The sequence below is a fragment of the Necator americanus genome, chromosome I (assembly GCF_031761385.1).
Source record: "Necator americanus strain Aroian chromosome I, whole genome shotgun sequence".
Classification (NCBI taxonomy): domain Eukaryota; kingdom Metazoa; phylum Nematoda; class Chromadorea; order Rhabditida; family Ancylostomatidae; genus Necator; species Necator americanus.
The window spans coordinates 23,570,302-23,595,564 of record NC_087371.1 but is presented as its reverse complement, the minus strand read 5'-3'; the positions used below and the strand labels follow the sequence as shown (position 1 = coordinate 23,595,564).

General features: G+C 42.2%; 6 protein-coding genes across 8 annotated transcripts; 3 read left to right on the top strand and 3 right to left on the bottom strand.

Annotated features, from left to right (window-relative positions):
• Window positions 1-1,533: 1,533 nt before the first annotated feature.
• RB195_006631 (uncharacterized protein) lies at window positions 1,534-2,850 on the top strand (the record flags this gene model as incomplete). The annotated part of the gene is made up of 1 exon (XM_013441902.2): window positions 1,534-2,850. The coding sequence occupies one exon, from the start codon at window positions 1,534-1,536 to the stop codon at window positions 2,848-2,850; it is 1,317 nt and encodes a 438-aa protein (XP_013297356.2).
• An 802-nt stretch (window positions 2,851-3,652) lies between these two features.
• RB195_006630 (uncharacterized protein) lies at window positions 3,653-5,118 on the bottom strand (the record flags this gene model as incomplete). The annotated part of the gene is made up of 7 exons (XM_013441903.2): window positions 3,653-3,778; window positions 3,828-3,903; window positions 4,071-4,234; window positions 4,298-4,392; window positions 4,492-4,615; window positions 4,668-4,769; window positions 5,089-5,118. The coding sequence occupies 7 exons, from the start codon at window positions 5,116-5,118 to the stop codon at window positions 3,653-3,655; spliced, it is 717 nt and encodes a 238-aa protein (XP_013297357.1).
• Window positions 5,119-5,504: 386 nt separating this feature from the next.
• Window positions 5,505-13,224, bottom strand: RB195_006627 (uncharacterized protein; the record flags this gene model as incomplete). Of its 2 annotated transcripts, XM_064179818.1 has the most annotated exons (15): window positions 5,505-5,648; window positions 5,713-5,817; window positions 5,876-5,972; window positions 6,177-6,283; window positions 6,354-6,490; window positions 10,801-10,882; window positions 10,995-11,093; window positions 11,188-11,263; window positions 11,380-11,499; window positions 11,677-11,770; window positions 12,373-12,518; window positions 12,592-12,683; window positions 12,849-12,932; window positions 12,987-13,113; window positions 13,199-13,224. In XM_064179818.1, the coding sequence occupies 15 exons, from the start codon at window positions 13,222-13,224 to the stop codon at window positions 5,505-5,507; spliced, it is 1,536 nt and encodes a 511-aa protein (XP_064036746.1). The 2 variants fall into 2 exon arrangements, with proteins under 2 accessions (XP_064036746.1, XP_064036747.1); XM_064179819.1 differs by lacking the exon at window positions 13,199-13,224 and having other exon boundaries at window positions 12,987-13,106.
• RB195_006629 (uncharacterized protein) lies at window positions 7,782-8,710 on the top strand (the record flags this gene model as incomplete). Its single annotated transcript, XM_064179821.1, has 3 exons — window positions 7,782-7,908; window positions 8,034-8,240; window positions 8,301-8,710. 3 exons carry the CDS (start codon window positions 7,782-7,784, stop codon window positions 8,708-8,710), a joined length of 744 nt encoding a protein of 247 aa, XP_064036749.1.
• Window positions 8,784-9,203, top strand: RB195_006628 (uncharacterized protein; the record flags this gene model as incomplete). The annotated part of the gene is made up of 1 exon (XM_064179820.1): window positions 8,784-9,203. One exon carries the CDS (start codon window positions 8,784-8,786, stop codon window positions 9,201-9,203), a length of 420 nt encoding a protein of 139 aa, XP_064036748.1.
• Window positions 13,225-13,523: 299 nt separating the features above from the next.
• RB195_006626 (uncharacterized protein) lies at window positions 13,524-19,564 on the bottom strand (the record flags this gene model as incomplete). Of its 2 annotated transcripts, XM_064179817.1 has the most annotated exons (9): window positions 13,524-13,614; window positions 13,672-13,716; window positions 16,965-17,087; window positions 17,147-17,260; window positions 17,311-17,460; window positions 17,559-17,689; window positions 17,749-17,884; window positions 18,140-18,302; window positions 19,441-19,564. In XM_064179817.1, the coding sequence occupies 9 exons, from the start codon at window positions 19,562-19,564 to the stop codon at window positions 13,524-13,526; spliced, it is 1,077 nt and encodes a 358-aa protein (XP_064036744.1). The 2 variants fall into 2 exon arrangements, with proteins under 2 accessions (XP_064036744.1, XP_064036745.1); XM_064179816.1 differs by lacking the exons at window positions 13,524-13,614; window positions 13,672-13,716; window positions 18,140-18,302; window positions 19,441-19,564 and adding an exon at window positions 13,995-14,076 and having other exon boundaries at window positions 17,749-17,874.
• Window positions 19,565-25,263: the final 5,699 nt, after the last annotated feature.

Sequence of the window (25,263 nt, the reverse complement as noted above, 5' to 3'; positions counted from 1 at the left end):
GAAGTTTTGGGCTCTTTTAAAGCAGATCAACGCCAGAGTCTAGAGGACTATTTATTAGTTATGCACAAATAAGGAATGTCTACAAGCGAGCCAGCAGCTGCATAGGCAGATCGTTCTCTGTCTATGCAGTTGCTACTTTTTGAACGAATATGAACGATAACCTCATGAGAAACCAGAAAGCTGGCATCTACAAGACAAGGCAATGACTCCTTACGATGATCAGAGTTGATTGCATATATATACATATATATATATATATATATACATATATATATATATATATATATATACTGTATATATACGGACTTATATACAGCATCTATTGAGAAGCATGCTTGCTGTTTTCTTGAGTGGTCTACGAGAGACAGTATCTTAATTACCACGCTGTTATTATCCGTGTATTGTTAAACGTCTGGTCAAAACGACATAAAGCATGGTCCAGCTGCGTAAACGATTGCGCTCGAAGCAGCGCTGCTGGAGATGGATGAAATCGAGGTGGGACCGTTGCGAACCGCAGCGGGGAGAGGTGCCAGCATGGGTCCCCACTCGATCTCAACTGCTACGCCCACCATAGCGCTTTAAAGGTAGCCTGTCAGAAAATTGACGGTGGTGGAATCCACGAAGAGATAGGAGGTGATGTTGTTTAAGAGCACGACTGTGATCTCATTCAATTTCCCCTAGTAGTCCAGAAAGGAATGTGCGACGCTGCCTGTGCGATCTGTTCTCCCATGATGCAACTTATTCGTGTAACAGAACGAGAGCAATTCGCATCGCGCTTGAGATTTTGCATATGGGGCAGTTCCTGTTGCTTATTTTTGTCATATTAGTTGGATTTCGACGTTACACAGCTATCAAGTCGACTGCATTCCACCGCGTTATAAGTTTCATAGTCAGGGAGATAGGACCACATAAGGCTGTAGCTACTACACAGTCTTTTTCTGGACTATTAGGAGAATTCAACGTTATCACCACTACTATCCCCTCATGGGGAGATCCAGTGTCGTTAATTTTGTGATCCCTTGCTCAAATCGATTATATTGTTGAAACTTCCACAGAGTTGAACTCGAGTTTACATTACAACGTAGAGTTGAAGGCGAAAACAAAATCTTATATAACGAGGAACTTTTGTGACATGATTCAAAGGAAAACAATAGTACTAGGATCAGGAGGAATACGACAGGCTCTACTGAAGATTCGAGTGTTAATATTTATCTATCTCGAAGTTTTGTAAATATGTACCATAAATAAGTGTAGCTACATTTATTCCATTTAGGAATGCGGGCGTGTGGATGTACGCAGCCTCGCGAAAACCAGTGAATATCATGCTCATAACTAGTTTATCTGAATGAGGTCTTGATTTGAACGATTGTTTCTAACCAACTCCATCCCTGAATTGCGATACTACACGCCATGATTAGATCTTACGGTTTTCCAAGTGATGGCTGCCTGTCGCGCTCTAATACGAAATACAACAGCTATCGAACTCACTATAGCTATCTCAGTCGCAGCTTCTCCGTTTGTCTTCAGAGTTGGATGCTTGCTTTGCGGACCGCATTTGCTTCCGTCAGGAGAAAGGCAAGTCAAATCCATCGAATGGCTTCATTTGTTCCAGCGAATCGTGTCAAAGAGGTAGGGCCCAGTCTATGGGTGGAGTTCACGTCACTAGCTGCCGAATGCCAAGCTGTCAATCTTGGACAAGGTTTTCCCGACGGGCCGATGCCAAAATTTGTCGCTGATATATTAGGAGATATTGCAGCTCACCCAGAGAAGACAGCATGGCACCAGTACACTCGAAGTTTCGGCCATCCTCGACTCGTCAACATCCTTTCAAAATTGTATGGGGTTTTGTACAACCGACAGATTAACGCGAACGAAGAGATTCTTGTCACGGTTGGTGCTTATTTGTCACTGTATTACGCCTTTATGGGATTTCTTAATCCTGGAGACGAAGTTTTAATAATCGATCCAGCATTTGACTCGTACGCTCCTCAAGTGGCAATGGCTGGAGGTGTGCCGATTCACTGTGTAATGCCTTTAGCGGAAAACGCTAGATCAAGCAACGACTATCAACTAGATATTCGGCAGTTACGTTCGAAAGTTAGTCCCAAAACAAAGATGATTGTTCTGAACAATCCGAACAATCCAACAGGTAAGCTGTTCACTCGTGAAGAGCTTGAAGAAATTGCTGCAGTAGCAACCGAGTTCGACTTAATTGTTGTGGCGGATGAGGTTTATGAGTGGCACGTTTGGGACAAGGAAATGATTCGCTTTGCTACCCTTCCTGGAATGTACGATCGAACTATTTCTATAGGAAGCGCGGGCAAAGCGTTCTCTGTTACTGGCTGGAAGTTAGGTTGGTCCATAGCTCCAAAACATCTGATTACTCCTCTCAGGATGGTGCACCAAAACTGTGCGTTCACCTGTAGTACTCCAACTCAGGAAGCTCTTGCGGTGGCATTCGAAAAGGAACTTGAACTTTTCTCTAGTGATCCCGGTCAATCATATCTTCTAACTGGTCTTCCCAGTGAACTGCGAAGGAAATGTGACCAACTTTTCAACATGCTCTCTGAAGCGGGTTTCAACCCAATTCGCCCTGATGCTGGATACTTCATGATTGCTTACTTTGGAAGTATCGAAGGTCCATTCAAGAACTCCGAACCTTGTCGCGATAACCTCGATTTCCGTTTCGTGAGATGGCTATGCAGGGAGAAGAAACTAGCTACAATACCGGTATCAGCTTTTTACAGTGAGGAAAACAAAACGGGGAACGACAACACGATTCGACTCTGCTTCATGAAAACTGACGAGACGCTTAATGCAGCTCACAAGATCCTGAAGAATCTCAAGTGATTTTTTCTATGTTAGAGGTGCTATTTTGCGTCCATCCTCCGTTTCCTTACTATTCCCTTTCCTCTGGAAAAGAATGAGCCTCCGGCTCTTATGGCGTCCCGCTGACTGTACACCTCATCTGCTCTCGCTTCAATTATTAGGTTGGTTCTACGTGTTCCAATAAATAGTTCTTTTCTTGTTTATTGTGGTAGCAAATTGATTCGGCTGGTTCCTTACATATTTCTTCATGTTCAATATTTGCTAAATAAGGTAGAGGCAGGTGTTCAGGTTGATGACGCACTTGTTGTTGATGTCGTTCATTGGAGGCCCACCACACTTTGTTCTAGGTAAATGCCGCTTTGAGGTCGTCCTTCTCAATGGAGTTAGCGTAAGACGGACACCGCAAAGTGCTGAAGTACGTAGTATGATTGGACAGTGCTAAAGGAAAAAAAGCATATACTAATGAACATGGATATGAACGATTGCAAAAGCAACGAAACGTCCATATATGCTAGTTTTTACTGCAATACGAAGTGTTATCTTACAGTACGTGTACCAACAGGTTAATTAGACCGAAAGGTATGACATTAATTCCACAAAATCTCGAATGTTTGTCAATGATAGCAGAAAGAGAATGTGCAGCGGCTATATGTGCGCCTTGTATTCGGGGGTGCAGGACTCTAAGTCGATAGTGCCAGTGTTTTTGAGAACCTAAGAATAATCTAAGCGATAGTAGATGAAGAATGCTGTCGATAATACGTTTTTAGCACTTTTATTGAACAGATTATTTTTCCTTTGGTTGCAGAGCCTGGCTCGGCTGGAATCATTTCTGCAGTTTTTGTTTTGGTGGACGAAACGCAGCTCCTCGCATTACTTTTCCATCTTCTGCGCGTTTCGCCTTCTTTGCTTGGAAGTTACGCCAACTGCCCGATCTCTCATCACGAGACTCCTGCAGCAAAATATTAATTGTGCATAAAAAGGTGATGTGAAAGCGCTACCTCGTAGTTTTTAGCAAATTCTTCTGCAAGTTTTCGCTTTTCTGCAGCTTGTTGAATGGTCTCGGCAGCACGACGTCTATAATATAAATGAACTAAATAAACATTTATTTTCAACTAACAGTGTTCGATACTGAAACACTATCGCACAGGGAGGAGTTATGAGTGCGATAAATGGTCAGGAATGAATGAGTGAGTTAAGTAAAGAAGGACCAATTATCCTTGCGCGCAGAGTAAACTACTTACTTTTCTTCATTTGCACGGTCCTCCAGCATCTTCCTTTTCTTTTCTCGGTCAGCAAAGACTTTGGTTACTGTTATCCAAAGCTGTTTTTTGTATACCTCAGGGTCATCTTCTTCTATCTCGTTGGAACCGGTTTCCTTTTTGACTTTTCTTCTTTTTTCAGACATCTACAACATTGGTGATATCACAGAGGTTACCTGTTGGTAGCTGAGTAATCATCGCAATCTTACCACTATAGAAAGTCGCGCGCGAGCCTCGGTATAACAATCTTTACATCGATTCAGTTCAAGTGGATTTTCTATTTGTTTCATTGCCTTCTTGATAACTAAAATAATGAACAGTAAGATTAGAGTCGTCTGAAAATAGCACAATGGAATATTAGCAAAAACAGAGTTAAGTCATTCCAAGCATAGTTGGAACTCACTGTCGAAAGCTTGATCAGCCCTATCGCGGTCGTCGGGATTTTTGTCGGGGTGAATGAGTAACGACAGTTTTTTAAACTTCTTTTTAGCTACTTCGATATCAGTGTCTGGATCGATTTGGAGGACCTATAACATCAATTAGATATAGATTATCGAAATTGCTTAAAGCTGGTTATACCTCGAATGGATTCAAGTTCAAGTATGTTGAACCAGGACGAAGGAGCCGATCCAATTGCTGTTGTGATGTAAGAACAGCATCTTCCTTTTCAGTAGCTTTAATCTAGACAAGAAAAAAAATATCAACAGGAAAATTATGGGGAAGAGTTTGAAAAACTACTCGATTATTTGCACAGCTAAAATATTTCTCCATGTTTGATTATTTGGTTCAGTGTCAACAAAGAAGTTATTGCTAATAAACACATCGTGTCAGTGGATAGGCGGGAAAGGACCGCAGCCTTATTTAAAATTCCATTCAGTAGTAGATACTAGAAAGAGGGAACACTGCTTGTTCATAAACAGTAAGTACCCTACTGAACCAGATAATAAAACTTGATTGAAGGTTACCAATTTCCAATCTAAGTGATTATCAATAGACTTACATCGTTGTAGAATTGTTCGAAATTACTCATGTTCCTGTAATTTATGTAGTATATAGTTACTTGTTTTTACTATCAATTGCATTGTAATGAGGGCGGCAACAGACACACCCCTGGAAACATACCAGGTAACTAGAATGAAGTATAATCCATAACAGATGTTTATTAATTCGAAATTAGTACCCGTTCGTTGATAAATAAACAAAGAATAGCAAGATAATTTTTTTTTTCTGAGGAGGCGATGTTGCATTTAGAGCATTCAGATATCAACATTTCTTAAATTGTCTCATTGGGAAAGTACGAAGATCGCACAGTAAAAGAAGCTAGCAATAATACACAAGAACAAGACAAAACAAGACAGAAAAAGAAACTTGGATGACTAGAACTTTTCTGTAAAGTTCTGATCTGTAACTAGAGAACTAAAACACGCCGAACATGATCTTTCTGAGATGAGGTTCCACATGATGAGCTGGAGGGAAGAGATCAAACTGGAGTGCTGAACACACAGGGAGTTCAAAAGATAACATTTCTCGCCTCGATATCCGAAAGTGCTCTTCAGCGCGCTGAAAAGAGGAAATTGATAGCGCTATAGAGATGTAACACAAACAACAATCAACAGAAGGCAACCTCTAATACTTTCACGATGACCGGTTTTTTGTAGTCGTTTAGTTTTACAGCAATCAGAAAAGCTACCCCAGCTATAAACTTCCGATTGTACTTCGAAATGAGACCCTGAGATATCATCCAACATCAAATATGAACCCAAAGGTTGAGAGAGAAAGCCACATACCCTACAAACTATCCTTTCGAAATATACGAACGTATGTGCGAGGGTGTACTCATCTACATCACACTCCTTCGCAAGAAGCCATAAATCTCGTTTTATGCTAAAATGTATTCACTCTTCCACTTCGAGAATAAAACTTTGAAAAAAGCTGCTGTTTATGGAAGGTAAAAGTTTGTTGTGGTTGGTTACCTTTAGGAAGCAGAAACGATTAAAAATTCTGGATTTCCCTACAAATCTAAGTCCATTTTTCAATTATGAAATTGCTCGATCATAATCACAGAATACAAAAGAAAGCCATAATAACCTTCGGAGCTTGCTGTACGTGAGGTGAATACTAGGGAACCTTTCTGCGAAGGTATCATTTAGCGAAGCTTTCGAAGCCTGGGGAGAGGCGAAAAGTTTGGTCACGCCCTGGAAGGAAAAGGTATTTGGATAATTCTAAGAAATTCTTGTGACGACATCGTACGTATCTCAAACTCACGATGAACCCGTTGACACGAATTATGGTTCGACTCGCTGAGGCAATTTCATCCAACATCATCGGATCATAATCACTGCGTCGAGTATCTTCACCTTCGAGTTGGTATGAATCACTGTCACCTCCAATGTTTTCAGTATCTGAATATAACGGAATGAACGTTAGTGTACATTTGAAACGAGCATATAGTCATATAGCCATATCGAAACAAGGTCAAACAAAACAAAGTACATTTTGTCGTTAAAGAATCGTTTGCATCGCCTCTGGATTTCTCAACGTTTTCGTGTGACTTCATATCGCATATACAATCCATTCAGAAGTTTTGATTAAAGATGCTTCATTACAGGGAGATTGCAGATAAATTCAAACTTTTCAAACGTGTTTCATTTTTCGTACCAGTGCGTTATTATTCCGTGAATAAACAGAAATGACGTGTTTTTTTTTGCAGTTTTGTATGACTGCGGGATAAAGGACCTTCCCGTACCCAACACGTGACAACACTGGACGCTATGACGTCAGTGTATCTATCCACTCAGACAAATCTGGCACCAATTTATCGACCTGGAATGAATGAAAAGTTTGTTTTGGCCACGGTTGAACCATCAAGCGTACTGTCGCAGCTCATGACTTGAACTGGTCTGTCTGCCATTAAACGGGATACTGACAAGTTCTAATTCCTAATTCTGTGACCAAATATGACGATACCAGTTTCAACATAACCACCTTAACTTTTTGAAGCAAATTTAACTGTGCAACCAGCAGGAGCAGCTTCTTTAGTTTCGTTATTTCTGCCTTGATGCCAATTGTACATACTAGCCCCTACTTTGGGGCCGCGTATACGAGTCTGATTGCTACCTTCCTGTGGTGGCCCTGCTTCAACCAAACGCAATCAAGCGTTCGAGTGTACGCATTGAGAACGTACGGGCAATATAGTACGCACTGTTATATGGCGAAAGATTTACATACATTGCGAGGTGCTGGCGTCCAGTACATCGCCAAAGCCCATAACCTGAAAGGTCAACTGCCTGAAAGGAGCATGGAATCCTTGGCAACAACCATTCGTTTTGTAGGTTTGAACTGCCGTACACTAGCGAGTGAACTCCAAAAAGCCGCTCTATCCAGATTTCTTCGATATATCTGTGTGCCTTTTGCTGCACTGCAAGAAACACGCATCGGCCCGTCATCAGCATCGAAAATTACATCACATACCGCGGCGACGCTGATGAGAACAAAGTAGGTGGCAGCGCGATAGCTGTGAGGAACGGTTACAACAACCTGGTGGAGGAATTTTGCTCAACATCGTCTAGATGTACCTTTCTACGACTGCAGGATCGCAGAGGACGTAACCTCTGGATCGTAAGTGCTCACGCAACTACGGAAACTGCTGAGGACAACAGTAAGGACGCTTTCCATGATGAACTCAATGTGTTGATGTCTAAAATACGAACCCAGCAGGTAGTCATTGTCGGAATCGACGCAAACACGAAGATGGGACTCGAACAGCAATCCGATGTGCTAGGAAAATGGTATTATCCAGCGGAACGCACGTCGGACAACGGTGACCGTTGTCCGACGTGGTCGACTTGTGCGAACAGACGGGCCTCATCATCGCTTCCACATTTAAGAGGAATCATCGACGCCATCAGCTCACGTGGCAGGAGTCAACCCTTTTAACGTCTGAAGAGCAGCGCAAGCGGAAGATGAGAACTCTTAAACTTCAGCTCGACTACGTTCTGGCGAGAAACATTCCTCAGTCAGATATCCGAAAATCTAGAGCTGTTTGGGACGTCGCCTTCGACTCTGACCACCATCCAGTTCGTCTCAGCTTCAAGATACGGTTCCACAAGAGAAACCAAGGAGTTCCCCTTCAATCGAAAATTGACATGGCAGGTCTGAAAGATTAAGAATGTAGAACGAAATTCCGCCAACGTCTGTCTACTCATTTTAAAGTACGGACCAGGAAGAAGCCTAGCGATCTGAATTCCTTTACAAAGTGCATCCAGGACGCTGCAAGGGAAACGCTCCCGGTTCTATTGCCGCGGAAGAAATTTGTCTTTGCATCTGCGGAAACAAAATCCACGTACAATTCCGCATTTTTCGCGCGTAGCACTGGTGACTTCAACCAGGAAAAGCGTCTTAGAAAGAAGTTGCGTCGTCAACTGCAACAAGACTGCGATAACGAGCCCACGTCAAAAGCGAAGGAGTTTGGAGAGGCGTGGGAGGACAAGAACCCGCAGAATGCCTACGCTCTACTAAAACAGTATAGCGGTAAAATGAAAAGATGTTCCCATGTCCTTAACACTGCCAATGGAATGGCTGACGGTGAAGCAACCCTTCCAATCTGGAGGGATCACTTCTAGACCTTGCTGAACCGGCAAGCACCGTCAGCTCCTGAACTCAAGCACGTTCCTTCCCGCGTTTCCCTAAGCCGACATGTGCGGTGAAGAAGAAACCACCGACCGAGTTGGAGCTTCTGGTCTGTATCCAAAACACGAAAATGGAAAATCTGGTGGATACGACGGAATTAGCGCAAAAATGCTGAAATATCTTCCTCCGTCTGGGATTCGTGAGATGACAAAGATCATCCATTCAATATGGATAGACGAAATCATACCTGACTCGTGGAGACACGCTATCATAATTCCCCTCCACAAGAGGTTATCCGTCACGGACCCTAGGAATTATCGAGGAATTTCTTTGCTGCGTGTTATGTACAAGGTATTAGAGCAGATTATCCTGGACCGACTCATTAAACATGGCAAAGAAACAACGCGCGACGAGAAAGCTGGCTTTCGTCCTGGCCGATCTACGATTGACAAGATGTTCATCGTCAGGAGACTGATCAAAATCTGACAGCGGTATTCGAAGAATACAATTAGAGTTTCTGGACTTTGAAGCCGCTTTCGACTCTGCTCATCGAGACCGTCTTCTCAACGCGCTTCGCGCCGATAGAGTGCAGGAATGTTCGTTCGCTTGCTTGATGACATCTGATTCAACGAACAACTGCTGCAGTTCGAATACCAGCCGGATGCACAACACCGTTTGAGTTGGTAACTGAAATAAGACAAGGGGCAGTGGCAGGACCCTTCCTGTTCAATTTCGACGGCATTATGCGAAGAACAGTAGATCAGTGTCTTGTCGACATCATTCTAGCACCATCAGGACACCTCTTTACTGATCTCGAGTACGCTAACGATGTTGCTGCATTCGTGGAAAGCAGTACGAAACTCCAACATGTTGTCAACTTTGTATCGATTCTGGCTGCAGCCTATGGACTACGGACAACCGATGGAACTCGTCGATGAGTTCTGTTACTTGAGCAGTACGCTGAAGAACAACGGCAGCTACGAGAAAAATATTCAGCAAAGATGCGCTAGGGCAGTTTCAGCATTCAACTCCTTAACGAAATGCCTGTGGTCGACCACCATCACCAACGAAGTCAAGCTGTGAGTCTACCTATCCGCAATTCGCCCCATCATGATGTACGGATCAGAGACTTGGGCAGCTTGATTGCACGGAGCGAAAGCTGCTTAGACGGCTACTTGGCTACTCTTGGCCTAGGGTATGCCACAATGAAGACCTTTACGCAGAGATTAATGTGGTATACCGGCGGATGACACGTGAAAGATACCAACATCTTGAACCGCCATCGAAAGTGGCTAAAGTAAATAGTCTTCGCTTCTTTGGTCATATATTAAGGAGACCGGCAGATCGGAGATTAGACCGAAGTGGTGAAAGGGGACCTGAGGACACCCGGCGTGGTTAGGCAGTTCAGGCGAGACGTAAGGTTTCGCAGAACATGGAATACGACGAATGGATTGATTCTGTGCAAGCTCTCGCAGAAGATCGAGAAGGTTTGGCTGAGCTATGTTCAAAGAATACACATCTCGAAAATGCGGGTAATCGCGTCAGGCGATGACATCAGCCCGCCGATTAAGTCAAGTCAGTCCCCTACTTTTAGAATACTGATCTGCACTGAATGTTGTTTGCGTTGTTGTTTTGACAAAGTCCTCATCAAAAGGAATTTACAACTAATCCGTAGAGGAATTTGGTGTATGTCACTAAGAAAATATCAGATTCGCAGGATTTTGAGACTAGTAACTCTGATTGTATAGAATTTAGCAAAATGTTGCAATAGTCGAATATCAAACGTGCCCATGGTGCCAATGAATGAACTAACTGCGGAATGAAATGCAGCTCCAAATACAGCCAAAGAGACACACACTCCTTTGAAACGTGCTTGAGAAACAAGGTAATACATCTTGATGTATGTCACCAAATTTTAGCTTGTCAGACATAAGTCGATAAAGGGCGGATCCTCGACTACACTACGAAAAAGCAAGGCTTCAATTTATACAGTTTGCTCAAAGGCAATGTTAGTGAAGGTTGAAGAAAGCAAATGAAGACTGCAAAAATAAAAGAGTAAATTCAAAATGTAACAATCACTTACGTAGTTCACTGTTTTCTCGGGTGTAGCCATGCCCAGCGAGAGAAGAATTGTTTAAAAGCTGACTAGTGACTGCATCACTGGTCTATAAAAGAGAAATATGTATGGACTGCTAGGGTCAGTAGGCACAAGCAGCTTGGTTTGTGATCACAAGCATCTCAGTTGAACTAACAATAACCTTAACGCGATGAACTCACTCTTCTTTCCTCCTTACAAGGGGATTTCCACGCTACACCGCTCTGCGACATTACACTTGATCTGCGGAGTTTCGAAACGAGTTGTTCGAACTGTACGTACTGGAACTTTGAACAATTCAAATTTACTGCGATTCATTCCACCAAAGAAAATATTAATATAAATATTATAATATAATATTAAGCAAGGTCGTGCCTCCACATCTTTGAAGTCAAAAGGACGAAGTTCCTCCACTGAACCAGCAACAGCGCTCTGCTGGATCCGCTCCGTGCTGAATAAAGAGATAAAATAATGTTTATAACAGCCTCAGTGGAATAAACGAGGAGACAAGGCTACGAGGCCAATCGTGCAAAGCCTAATCGAAGTTTCGTTGATCTCCCCAGCTACCTTCCGATCGAAGATCGTGAACGACGAATACGAGACCGATCACGGACATTTGGTTGAAAAGAAAAGTGTGAAATCACAATAAGTGGAGCCCCCGATGACGCACATAAGTAGGATCGTGATCTGCAATCACAAATTGATAGCTAGAAAACATAGGACGGTCCACAATTCAAACACAATTTAGATAATAACATTACTAGCACAAATACCAACAACAATCATCACATGAAAACACAACCGCATCCGAACAATGCAATGACGGGGCACAAGAAGTGTTAGATTGCTGAAATACAAATCTACCTGTCAGCCTTAGCAAAAGACGTCCGCAGGCGTCGAAGAAAGGCGAACTGGGTCACAGAGATAGGCGAAACTGATCGGTCATCAACGAGACTTTCTGCAGTGAATAATTTTTCGAGTTAAGCTTCCAAATTTATAAGCTCGTGAGAGCAGAAGATTTCATTTACTTTCCTATTCAATACTCAACTTAGGGAAATGTGGTGAATGGGAGTAATAATGTTATCATTCTGCATAAGTATCCGCAATAAAAACACGGTTTCCCAGCGAGGAGGTTGTTTAGAAGTAGTTCTGTTCCTTTTCACTTGCAACTAATGAATGAAGTTTGATTCAGCAAAAGTGAAGTGAAGAAATATTGTTAACAAAAGGTTGTAATTAGAAATTCGCACTAGCATTAGATGATTGAGGTCATACAGTGCGATAAACACACGCACACACACACACACACACACACACGCACACACACGCACACACACACACACACACACACACACACACGCGCACACACACACGCGCACACACACGCACACACACACACACTCTCGCACACGCACACGCGCGCGCACACGCACACACACGTGCGCGCGCACACACACGCGCGCACGCACGCACACATACACACACAACATTAACTTTTGGGTGATTAGAAAAGTGCCATTGGTACTACTATCGCTGCAAAGTGAAAGCAATGTTACTACTCACGGTCAAACAACTCTGATGTTGTTTTCGTTTTTCCTTCAGTCAGTGAGCCCAACTCGTACTTCTTTTCTTCGGCTATACTTCTCTTGTCGACAATAAGACCTTCGTCTGAACTTACCATTCTCACAAATTTCCCGATGATGGAAAATCTTAACGACTTTTACTGAGAATAGAAATATAAAATGAAAAAAGTTAAAAAGATTAAAAAAAGAGTGCTCGCACTTTCTTGAAGGTTTGTTTCTTGAGGCTGAGAATCCCGACAACATTGAACACATCGGACTTTCGTTCGTCGACTGAATTTTTCCGGATGTCTGCTTAAACAACCAGACATCTACAATGACAACCACCTCGCTAGAAAATCTATTAGTCAACCTTCTTTGTTTGTTTTTATTTCCGAAAAAAAAATCCATTCTACAATTCCCGAACTATTTCATGCTAATTCGATGACCTAGGAGACTTCGATCTTGAACTCAACGCACCGTTTTCGCTCCTATCAGCGGAGTAATACCTTCATCGAGACAACCGGAATCACAGGAACCACTTCTCAAAGAAGCCAGAGATCCCTGCACATTAACTAATGCAGAAGCAAACACAAGACCTCAGAGAATCCAGAACACCTGATTGTCCATCTTCCGCTCGAAAAATTGCAAATTCGTATCATTATGAGTTCCATCCAGCGAAATGTTAGAAAGGAAGTTTTGCGCCACAAGTAGATGGTAGTCATTTGTACGCAGCATTTCATCTCTGCAGCAACAAAAATGTGCAAGAACCCTTTTACGGGATCCATCCAATCTTCGTTGACATATTCTAAAAGTGCTGGCTGTTACACGTTCCATTTAACAGTTGCTGATGCATCAACAATTTATTCGATTCACTATTCAAAAATAGGACACATCACTTCTAACAGAGGCTCTAAATAAGTGCAAAACAAAACAAAATGAACATTAGATAGAACTTAAAACGATATAAGAATAAGAGTCAACGGAGTAACTGGACACGTGACAAAACTTAACAACCCACTATTTGTTTCAAGTTTCGTGCATTAAAAAGCGTTTAATAATGTCCTGTAATAGAGGTTGAAGGAATTTGAAGAAAAATGGAAATAATCTACAGAAATTCATGGAAGACCAATCGTAGATCAAAAGGTTGAAACTTTAGCGTGAACGAGATGAAGAACGCGACGACGAACGACTGCGCTTGCGGTCGCGCGATCTTGAGCGAGAGCGACTGCGAGATCGAGATCTCCTGCAAATGGAGAACGAAAGTAAAGTGTACAAAAAACAATGACGATGTCTGGCTCACCTAGATGATGTGCGAATTGGACTTTTTGTAATGCTTCTTCTACGGCTGAAAATATTAACTTACTCATAATACATGCACGCCAAAACAGTAGCCGCATATTCTACGGTAGCAATAAGACGCGCAAATTCTGTGTTTATGTGGCAGAACCCAGCCACTTTAGGCCCCCTTACACTAACATACCTTTGAGCAAATTCGATCTACTTCCTGCACCAAACCACAGCATTATCCATATTGTTGGTCAACTCATCAACCAACAACCATTATCGAGCACCGACCAAAGCCGTTGCTGCTACTGCCAGCAAAATCCATAGTGCATACGGCTTCTAAGACGCAACGCGACCATACGCGCAGCGTCCGAAATCCCACACAACATCACCACCATCCAAAACATCACCAATGCCAATGCTAAAAAGTACACCGGACTGTACTAGAGAATGTAGGTTGCTAACAGCTTGGCGGTCAAGGGAAATCGTCATGTGTCAAGAACGGTTTCGACACAGCGGCCGTCTGATGAGAAATTCTTAGGGAGATGAACTTCTCGCGCATAAGTTTTAGCTTGAACTCAAACAAATAACAATCCTTCTGTAATAAAGTTGCAGTTGTTGTCCTTCTGTAATAAAGTTGCACTCATGCGACCAAACTACCCTTGTAAAAAAACAGTGATAACTTTTAACATATTATGATTGAGGAATAAAGAGCGCGTATTCTGGGGACTTGTAAAGAGGCACAACATTTAGACGACTGTGGGACTTTAGTCTTCATTACATTTCTAGAAGTTTAAATTATCGATGAAAAGCAGCTTCTCAAATTCTTTTTCACTTTCTTTAAATCATCTCTTATCTACACTTTCGATTTATATTTGTGTCGCAAGTAAATTGGGCCACTCTAAATCGACCGCAAAGATCAGTTTTAGAAGGTAAAAAAAAGTTATATCACACTGTTAGTAAATAGTGGATGTAGCATTGAATGGCACCATTTCCATCCGTAATGGAAAGCACACATCGCAGTACAAAAACCACTTTGAAAGTGCTCCACAAAGATCAATGGCGGTCACAGAAAATAGGTGTGAAAGAGAAAAATGTGAATGGCTGCTGAAAAAAAAAACCAATCAAATTAAGGCAGATTCTGAACACGCAAAACAAATGATTAAAAACTACCCTGGCAACACCATTCTTTTCCCAAAATTCACCAACAAAGAGCTCTAGAAATTTGTGCGAACCATTCTTCCTTTTCGGACCGCCAGTGATGCCACATGTATAGCAACCCATCATTAGTAGTATTTGTTAAGGTTACAAAAGAGCAATTAAAGTCATTTTTCAGGTGTATTAGCCAGTTTAAAGATTTTTTGTTACCACACGTAGGGTATGAGCTAGTAGGGAGTACTAAAAGCAAAAGATTGTTTGAAAAGTTTGTGGTGGTACCAGTCATAGTGGCAAGGTAAATGTAAGGCAAAGGTGTCGAAGTGCACAGTGCAGGTATATTGTGACACCAAATGTTTAGCTTTTTTTTTAGCTTTCCCACTATTTCAATTGGAAAGATTCTTCTACTGCACTGCTTGCAAGAAAAAGTGATGATAGAGGGAAGGGGGTGCAGCAAAAGTTTTCGACGACCATATAAGAGACGCCAGAAAACCTCTGCTCCATAAAAGTCATAATGAAAAATTGTCACTGCTACTTGAACCTTTCAAAATAATCTCACCTTGAAAATTTTCTCATGCAAAATATCACAACGGTAGCAAGAAGCTTAATAAGTTCATTGCACATGCATGTGCAGCTATAGTTGAGACAAAACAAAATGAAGCGGTGCAGTGGCGCATGCTCTTCGGCTAATCAAGCTGTGAAGCGTAGCGACTAGGATCAAGTGAGAACACCAATTACCACGTTTCACTGCTACAGTTCCATCTCCATTCAAGCCGCTATCGTCACTGCTAGCCTTCGAGTGCTACCGCTTACGCAACCGCACCGTGCTTCATGTCGTTGTGACCCGTATACGTGCCGTAATCACAACCTTACATCACACATCTGTGCTTCAGATATGACGAATGCAGTACTATAACTGTAACAAAGCGCACATTGCACCACAGACATGCAACGATTCAGTAACAAAACTTCCTCACCACATTTAAATTAGCCAAACGATAATGGCATCATTACTGTTACGGAATGTATCTACTGTAAAGAAAAGCATCCCTCACTGTTGACCGAGAAGATGACGTACATAGCGACCTTCTCTGCGGTTGTGTTAAACAGTTGCATACTGTGTTAACGTCGGAGGAAGCATGAAGTAATATTAATACAGACAATCTAAGATGCCAGAGCGTGCATGCGAACATAGGTACCTAATAAAACGCTTTAGACGACATGCAAATACCACACTTCGCTAGATCGCAGTCAACTCTGAATTTTTGGGGCAATAATATCAAGATGAACTTCCGGTGGCTACGCATTCTTTCTGCCGGTTTTCGTAAACGTTTTCGCCCGACCATGATACTTCCTACAGCGTAGGACAAAATTATAAAGTATGGTAGGGTTCAACTAGCTACTTAAAAGCGAGTTAAGTTTGCTGAAATTTTCGACTTCACGTTCCTAGTACCACTGAGGAGGTTCAGGACGTAGTTCTTAAAATGACAGCGAAGACACCATGCACTACAAATTCAAGAATTAAAGGCATTCCCATCAACGCCGCATTAGTGCCAAATGAAACTGCGCGTACGAGTTGGAGGTAGAATAGAGGTAAAATGTACAAAACATCCTTACGCGCGGCTGCGAACTCTGCGGGCAGCCTAAAGTATGAAATCTGCTTCATACTTGGTTTCACTTCCTCAGTAGTATGGATGCAAAGAGTTGCCACGTTGAGCAAACTGATGCCACTGATTCCTGAATTCATAGATGTTTCGCCTTTTCGCTATGATACTTGAAAGCTATGTCCTGTACTCCACTTTCTCCTGGGAAGGAACCAACATCGAAAATCTCCGATTTATCTAATCAACAAACACAAGCTGTGTTCAAGTGTATTGCCCCATGTTTCAGAATGGAGATGAGCGCGTTCACCTTCTACCTATACTCCGCCACAGATTCCGACGACAATAAGGCGGAGTATAGACGCCATAACATGCACTCGTTCTAATGCAATATTCTAATTCTTTACGCTACCTCTAAATATTCTATATCTTTATAAGAAATTGATTTTAATAGGTTCGATATGCCACCATACTCTCAACCAAAGCGTGCTTGTCCGTCGCTGAAGAGCCATAGAAGATGCTAAAAGTTTAGAAGATGAAAACGTGACCTTACCGCCTCCCGTATGATCCTCCGTAGCCTCCGCCTCCATAGCCATTGCCGAACGATGTGCGGAATCCAAAGCGCTCACGACGAGGCAGAGCGTGTGCAACGCGGATGCGTTGACGACGGATGTAGCTGAAATTTACAGAAAAACACTTAAGTTCGTAAGAGTAGAGCAATTATCAGATACTTACGAATCATTCATTTTTCTTATTGCCTCCTCCGCGTCTTCATCTCTTTTGTAAGTGATAAACGCGTAGAAAGGATGATATGAAGCAAGCCAGATATCGACAACTTTCCCGAATTTCCTGAAAGATCGAAGTACTTCTCTCCTTTGGAGATCGCAGACATAACCTACTCAAAAGCTTTCTCCAGATCCCTCTTCGAAATTGAAGCAGTGAGATCGGAAACATGGATTCTCCCATTGATAACTCGACGGCTGCTAGACGGCAACGGAGAGTAGGTGCGAGAACGAGACCTCGACCGACGCGAGCGCCGACGTTCTCTTCTGTAACGCAGGAGGTTACTTTATCCAAACACCACTTGTACTCTTTGCAAAATTTCGACCAGAACACAATACATATTTCAAGGACCAGAAAATCCAACCCTCTGCTTCTACTTCTCGATCGGCTTCCACTGCGGCTCCTTGAGCGCGAACTCGAACGAGAACGGCTTCGGGAGCGAGATCGAGAATCACGGCGTGACTTCTTATCCTTCTTCTTCTCTTTCTCGTCCGTCTAAAGATAAATCCATAAGCAACCAAGTACTCAACCAAATACAAGCAAGAACACAGTACATCATCATCTTTCACGTCTTTCTTCTCTTCCGTCACTTCGGCTTTCTTTTGATCACCATCTTCAACCATGGGAAGTTCAACATCTTGAGGAGGCACAGTGGCAGTCTCACCTTCTGGTACACTCATGCTCTCTACCCTAAATGAAAGATATATGTTTGGAACCGGACCAACACACACCCGCACAAATATCTCAAGAATGGAAACAGCAGAAACATCAGATTCTGAAGCGTTCTTTGCAATAAAGAATAAAACAAAAGAAAAAGCAATCCCACTAGGGACAACAACCGCCCGACACGCGCACTCGCACGAAACTAATCAGGAATGGCTGGGCATGTCGCGATCGATAATAGGGGACACTGTTTGTCACGACGCTGCACAAAATAAACGCCACCGTATCCCAAATTCTTTGAACGCTCGCTCGGTATACTTGAGCTGATACTGACGACGAGAAATGAGGTTTAGCTCGGCAGTACCGAGGTAGCTTTGGCGTATATCCGCTGGTGCAATGTTGTGTGCATCTACTGGGCATCCCTTTGCTTTCACTGTAAGCGAAGCTGAATCAAAGCTTAGAAGTTGTTTAGTGGCAGTCGGTGTTGAATATGTGATGGTTTACGTAATCGGATTGTTGGCTAGGTGTGCCGGCGACTTTCTTCGTTCTTCATCATGCTGAATCTTCATTTGGCACACATATGTTCATCTTCTATCTCTGCATTTGTACTTTATGGCTATTTTAATCTAACTACGAGATAGCATCGACCTCGGTGATCGTAGAGGGAGGGGGGTGATATTAGATTGTCCTCGCTGTTTTGGTTGTTCTTGGTATAAATCACTTTTATCGTTCAGGAGTGCGGCAGATAACGTCCTACCCAGTCACTCAGTTGCTCGTCTTACTAGCACTTTCTGTCTGCCTTCTGTAATAAACATTTCACCTGAACCACCATGTTGGTCTATTCAAAAAGGGTCTTGTAAACCGTAAGTCTCTACTACCCACTAAGTAGGACATCCTAAGAAGAACAAATGTAGTTGACAGACATCCCTTGGGGATTTTCTAGTTTTCAACTTCCATCCTACAGCCATGGGGATGTTCGACAAACAAACCGTACTCTTCGATGTCACTGTTGTCCACAGAGGTATCTTCCTCGAAGCAAACGAAGAAAAGAGTTCTGACTAATATTTTTCGAAATTTGGTCTGTGAGTCCCATCAATTTCGCGAGGAAGAAAATCTTACGCAGGAAAGGAATTGGTCCGATCACGGGCAGAATTTCAGAGCAACACTTCCATCTAACGTTTTCTGGATGTTTGGTCTGAATGCGATATACGTATGTAAAAACGGAAGAAAAGAAAAAGTAGTGACGAAGAATTGATGAGTTAATAAGAAAACTGACCAGTACGAAGAAATGCAAAACATTACTTTCGGAAAAGTACACGATACCTGTTCCTGAAATTGTTTACTTTGTCGGCACCCAAACCTGGTGGAAAGAGTTGGCCGGCGTATAAATGCAATTTTTAGTGGCAGGGGAATCTTTAAAGTGGCACTTTTGATGTGGCGGAAATCTGCACGAAATCTTCTGAATAATACTTCTTTGGTTTTTTCTAGTCGAGTTAAAACGGCGTGAAGCTAGATGAAGTCGCGTGATCTCCGGCACTCGAGGCGATGCGGTAGAGCGTTGCGGCTAAGATCGAGGGTGGGACCCTTGTTGGCACCGTTCATCGCTGCACTTCGCATTAATCCCCAATCGATCTCAACCGCTAGCTCCGTATTTGCGTGCTCGAAGCGGGGCGGTAGAGCTAGCGATTGAGATCGAAGCGGGACCATCGTGAACTGCAGCTATGAGTGGTGCTAGCAAAGGCTCTGACTGATTCTAAGCGCTTACGGAACTGTGCCGAGCTTCACGTCGTTGTTACCCAACTATACCCTATAATTGCTCGTTCAGTAGTGCTCTTCGCACACCAATAGTAGTGCAAAAAGTTGCTGAACCGGCTAATAACCATATAGATCATACACGCGATAGTCGGAGCCGATGCTCCAACACTTCCAACTTTTGGACTGTCGGCGAAGAAATCCCTTCATTTCTGGACCGTTGGCAAAGGGATCCTCATCACTTGAGCTGCACTCCATGAGCTAGACCTCCTTTATCTGAGGAGGGTCCGGCTCCTCCCTACCGCGCTTATGATTTGGATCGTGCACATAAACGACTACCGACTAGTACTCCTGAAAATTGCTGCACTGTTCGGAACCGTTGAAGAAGTGATGTCGTATTCCTTCTATCTCAACGACGGTTGAGAAGATCTATCGCCGTTATTGGTTAGTGCGCAAATTGGTAAATTTGCGCATAACTGGTTAGTTCGAACTTAAGGGTTGGCCATTGCCCAACACTTAAGTTTTAAACATTTTCGCTACTCTGTGGCAAGCATTCGAAGTCTTCATTACACCCACTGTACTTTGTTTTATTGACTGAGAGAGAAAAGGTTTCAAGAAAGAAATAAAAGGCCCAAACTTGCAACGCCATCGCACGCTGTTACGATATTATTACGGGGCTGCTTTCAGAGAGTCATCAAATCCTCCCTGTCACTGTTGGTTGAGATGCTTGTCACTAAGGTGCATGTCATTTTGTACCGTGTTTGTATTACACTTGGGCTTGTATTATATCTGTGATCATTATGAATGACTCATACGGCATGCATATCGTAACCTCATCCGAAGCGAGATGCATAACCGGTTTCATGTTGGTAATCATCGGGACATTTACATCTCCTCCTACATGCAATCCCTACAGTGAAATGTGATAAATTCTCGCAAACTTTGCAAATTTTTGGTCTTTTTTCGCCGCTTTCTTATAAATTCCAAGAACTGCGCCTTTTTAATTCAAAAGAAGCAAATATTTGGAAACAGAACCTCATGCACGCAACCGTAGTTTAAAGGCATCACCCCACAAAACCTGAGATGGTACGGACTTCAGGTGGAGTATTCGTATACGATCGTAGATTATGGAGAGGAGGGTAATTCCGTCCATTTCTTCCTAATTGCCGTAGAAAACGGCCCGGAAGATACGGCTTCGAGCGTTAAGGCGCACTATTTTCTACGAGGAGTCGATTGGAGCGCGCCAGCCTTGTGCACGCGCGCATCTTCCGGGCCGTTTTTTACGGCAATTAGGAAGAAATGGACGGAATCACACCCCTCTCCATAATCTACCTTGCCGTATACGAATACTCCACCTGAAATCCATGCATCCAGATGGATGTGGAGGAGGGATTTGAGGGTTTTCTGAAAGAAATGGGTCCAATTTTCAAAATTTTACCCAAACCGGACAGAAAAAACGCAACCTGTAGAGATGCGGGCTCGCCTAAGGCAAAATAAGCCTAAGCTAAGCCTAAGCAAGCACCTCAGATTCGTGGGGTGATGCCTTTTAGTAGATCGATCTGATGATCTAATAGTAAAGGTCATCGTTGGATGAGAAATATGCTCATTCAACTTTTTTACGCTGAATGCATGAACCTTACTTTTTCAGGGATTAATCTCTGACCGTTCTAATGAAAGTACAGCTACACAGTGTCGTGCCATCTACTAACATCATGCGCGTCCGTCACTGGGCCTCTCAACAAAGTACGCATTTGCTGTCCTAAAAAGTATCCATAGATCTTCAATGTATTGAAGTTACCGTAACGGAGAAGTGCCAAAACCATTTTCAGACTCTCAGAGAAACGATGTTTGTCTCCTAGATTCTTTTAGTAATCATTACGAGGTCACCTCTGGTTAGTGCCATTCCTCTTATATAAAGTTATGTGCATTTTAAAGTACTTATTTTTCATTATTTGCCTTCACAACTTTTATCATGTTATTTATAATGCATAATGTTTATTCAACGTATATCGATGTCCTTATATTGACGGCTGACTGTAAATACCGAATAAATTGGTTGAGCCAGCGAAGCGATCCCGACGTCAGGCACAGTTCAGTGTGGCAAGAAAATTCTAAATCGTGCATCCCCAAGACTGGCTGAAAAAGCGCACCAGTTTCGTCACCAGCATTATAAAGAATAGGATCTTTTTTACATTTTGTGAATTGTGTATAGTCATCTTGACTAAACTACAATGCTATGCATGAGCATAGAAAACCCACGGTGAGTGACGGTGCGGCACTGTCGGCCACCGTTCGTAACTGCTCGTAACTTCAACAACCGTCATAAAATAGAAATTTAAGAACAATTTATATATCATTATATTCCTCTCTCTGAGATCTATCCAAAACTGTCTCACCGTTTAGAAAGAAGCGAAATAACGCCAAAATGCGCCAAAAAACAATAATGGGAACCTAACATGGCCGAAGGTTAGTGTTGAAAAAGTGTTCAGAGACTCAAACTTTCATATTTGGTCAGAACATCAAGAAATTCTTAAAGTAAAACACACGACATGGTTTGTTATTTTTTAAAAACATTTGTGCGATTTTGTCCTTTGTGCGAAATTGCGGTTCGTCCTTACTTTGAACCTTTGCAGCAAGGAGAGAATTCATCAAAGTAGGCAAAAATTTGCTGCTAAGAGCCCGTGTGTCTGAATTTCGTGGGATTTTTATTGTGTGAGCAGAAGCGAACTGCGTTCGTACACTAGAATAACGCAAAGATTGAAAATCCCACTTTTCGTCTCATTTTATCTCTACTTTGCATCTCCTTTAGCCTCCAGAACAGAGTTCAAATTGAAAGAACCTTGGAGAATTCTTAAAACACATAATGCTTTTTAGCTTTTAAGGCTTGTTTTACTCTGAATAGGTTTTCTCGCTTTCTTATAACACTTTCTTTTCATAACTTTCCTTAATAGGGAAGAATCTGAAGCTTTCGGTTAGATTTTATGCAAATATTTCAATACTATGCTCCATAACTCACAAAAAATTGAGTTTGCCACAGCATTTCGAGTAGAAAGATATCATTTTCAAAGTTATTCGAGATTTTTTCTATGAGACTCCTCGGCCCGGCTATTTTCGCACCTCAGTCAGGGCTGGCCTGTTGTATCAGCCCTGACTGAGGTGCGAAAGGTTGTACATCGGCAGTCAGTGCTGCAGCGTAGGAGGAAAATATTACGGGGATCTCAAATCCACATTTTGTTTCCAGAAATTCAAATGTATATAGAATAGAAAACAAATTGAACACTTCGCTATCAGTATAATCACATGAATTCTCTTTGCTACCAATATATCAATATTCATCCTCAAATGTTGGATTTATTACTGACAGACAGCTGAGCAGATCGCTTTTTACGTGATGTATTCGTAGTTAAAGTTAATTTTTAAATAACTACAAAAATGAATGATAAAAAAAGAGAAGTGGTGATCGTTGTTTGAACTGCATATACAACACAAAAGACAAGACAGTTTAAATCTCATCACATTACCTGGCAGCCGAACTGGAGCAGCCAGATCAAATAATGACATTTATCAATTCATCTTCACTAAAATTCGATTAATCTGAACCTTTGATTTGCTCATGGAATATTTGCAGGAGATCAATTGAGAAGTTCTTCCAAACAAAAATATGCGACGTCCACATAAATGTTATCTTTCCAATGCTGTAGTTGCCACTCAAAGTGCTGTGGTGAGCTCAATTTCTTGTGAATTAAGGAGCATAGTGTTGAAATATTTGCTTAAGATCCGATCGAAAGCTTCATATTTTTCCCTGCTATATGAAGACAAAGTGTTATAAGATAGCGAGAAAATCTGTTCAGGGAAAAACAAGCTTCACAAACTAAAGTATATTATGTGTTTAAGAGTACTATTTAGGTTCTTTCAATTTGAATGCTGTTCTGGAGATTAACGGAGGTGCAAAGTAGAGAAGATATGAAAAGAAGAGGACGAAAAGTGGAATTTTCAAACTTTGCGTTGTTCTAATGTTCGAGCGAAGTTCGTTTGTGCTCACACAATAAAAATCTCACAAAATTCAGACACACGTGGGCTCTTAGCAGCAAATTTTTGGCTACTTCGATGAATTCTCTCCTTGCTACAAAGGTGAGGACGAACTGCAATTTCACACAAAAGACAAAATCGCACAAGCGTGTTTAAGAAATAACAAACCAACAATTTCGTGCGTTTTACTTTAATAATTTCTTGATGTTCTGACCAAATGTGAAAGTTTGAGTCTCTGAGCACTTTTTCAACTATAACCTTAGGCTTTGTTAGGTTCCCATTATTGCTTTTTGGCGCATATGAGGCGTCATTTCGCTCCTTTCTGAACATTGGGACAGTTTTGGATAGATCTCAGAGAGAGGAATGTAATGAGATATAAATTGTTTTTAAATTTCTATTTTATGACAAATTACAAACCGGAGACGGTGGCCGACGGTGCCGCACCGCCACTCACCATCGGTTTTTCAATGTTCATGTATAGTATTGTATTTTCACCGCACAAGTTTCGAGATTTCCTCAATCAAATCATTGAACAATCATCCAGTCATTCAATCCTAATCTTTGAGACCTAATCAGGATTACTGCTGAGCTGAACTGAGGTCTAACAGAAACATTCAGCATATTATTTGGAGCATGGTTGTTTAAATGAATGATGAGAGACAAATGTCCACACAAAAAAAACCACCCGGACACAATGGTCCCAGAATTAAAATGAGTGAAAATTCAGCTCACCTCTGTCCTAAGATGGTTCCATGAAAGGATGAATAAATTGCAAAGATTGATGTTGTTCTTCGCGGAGTAAACAAGTTTATGGACAGGCATCGTGCGGTTTTCCGACTGCAATGTTTTGTATTTCTTCAAACTAGTCAGACTTCTCGTAAACTCATTAATACTTTGTAACCGTGCGTTCTATTTCTCACCTCCAGGTTTTATATAATTGCGAGAGGAAGCTCCATTTTAATTACATTTACTTTTCACACTCGTAATGATCGTTGCCTGTTTCATTTCATAGAGAACAGGTTTCCTACAGATGCAAAGAAAACCAGAGTCGAATTAATAGGGGTCATCAGCAGTGGAGGTGAGACGACTCATTAAGTTTCATTGCAGCATATTACTGGTTTTTTCGCGTTCGAACCGTTCATACTCAGCCCTTCCTTGTATTCTCCCGCCAAGACTCGGCGGAAAAGCAGACGGAGTCTCGGAATTCCCCTTCGCCAGTCGTGGAACCTTCTGGTGTTCTGCGATTGTCGACGCAAATCTTGTGCTGCTCATTGAAGGCTGTGGGTAACCACAATGACGATGTTGGAATTCCTCAACGAATAGATGGGAGACGATGTGTGGTTCACTTCTATGAGCGTGCTCACGCTCGATCCTTCCGAGCAATACAGAGAATGGCGTGTGAAACAGCTACGTGTGATCTTCCAAACAATACAACTTATTTCACAGAAGACAACTCCGTCGTCGTTCACGTCCGCAATTCAACTGATACTACCAAAGCTGCCACATCCGCACAATCGTTGCAGATTGCCATTGTTCTACTGATCGAAATCAGTTGCATCGTCGTGGAGACGATCACTCACTGAGTCGCACTGAATTACTTCTTCGCGCCTTATTGAATTAAAGGA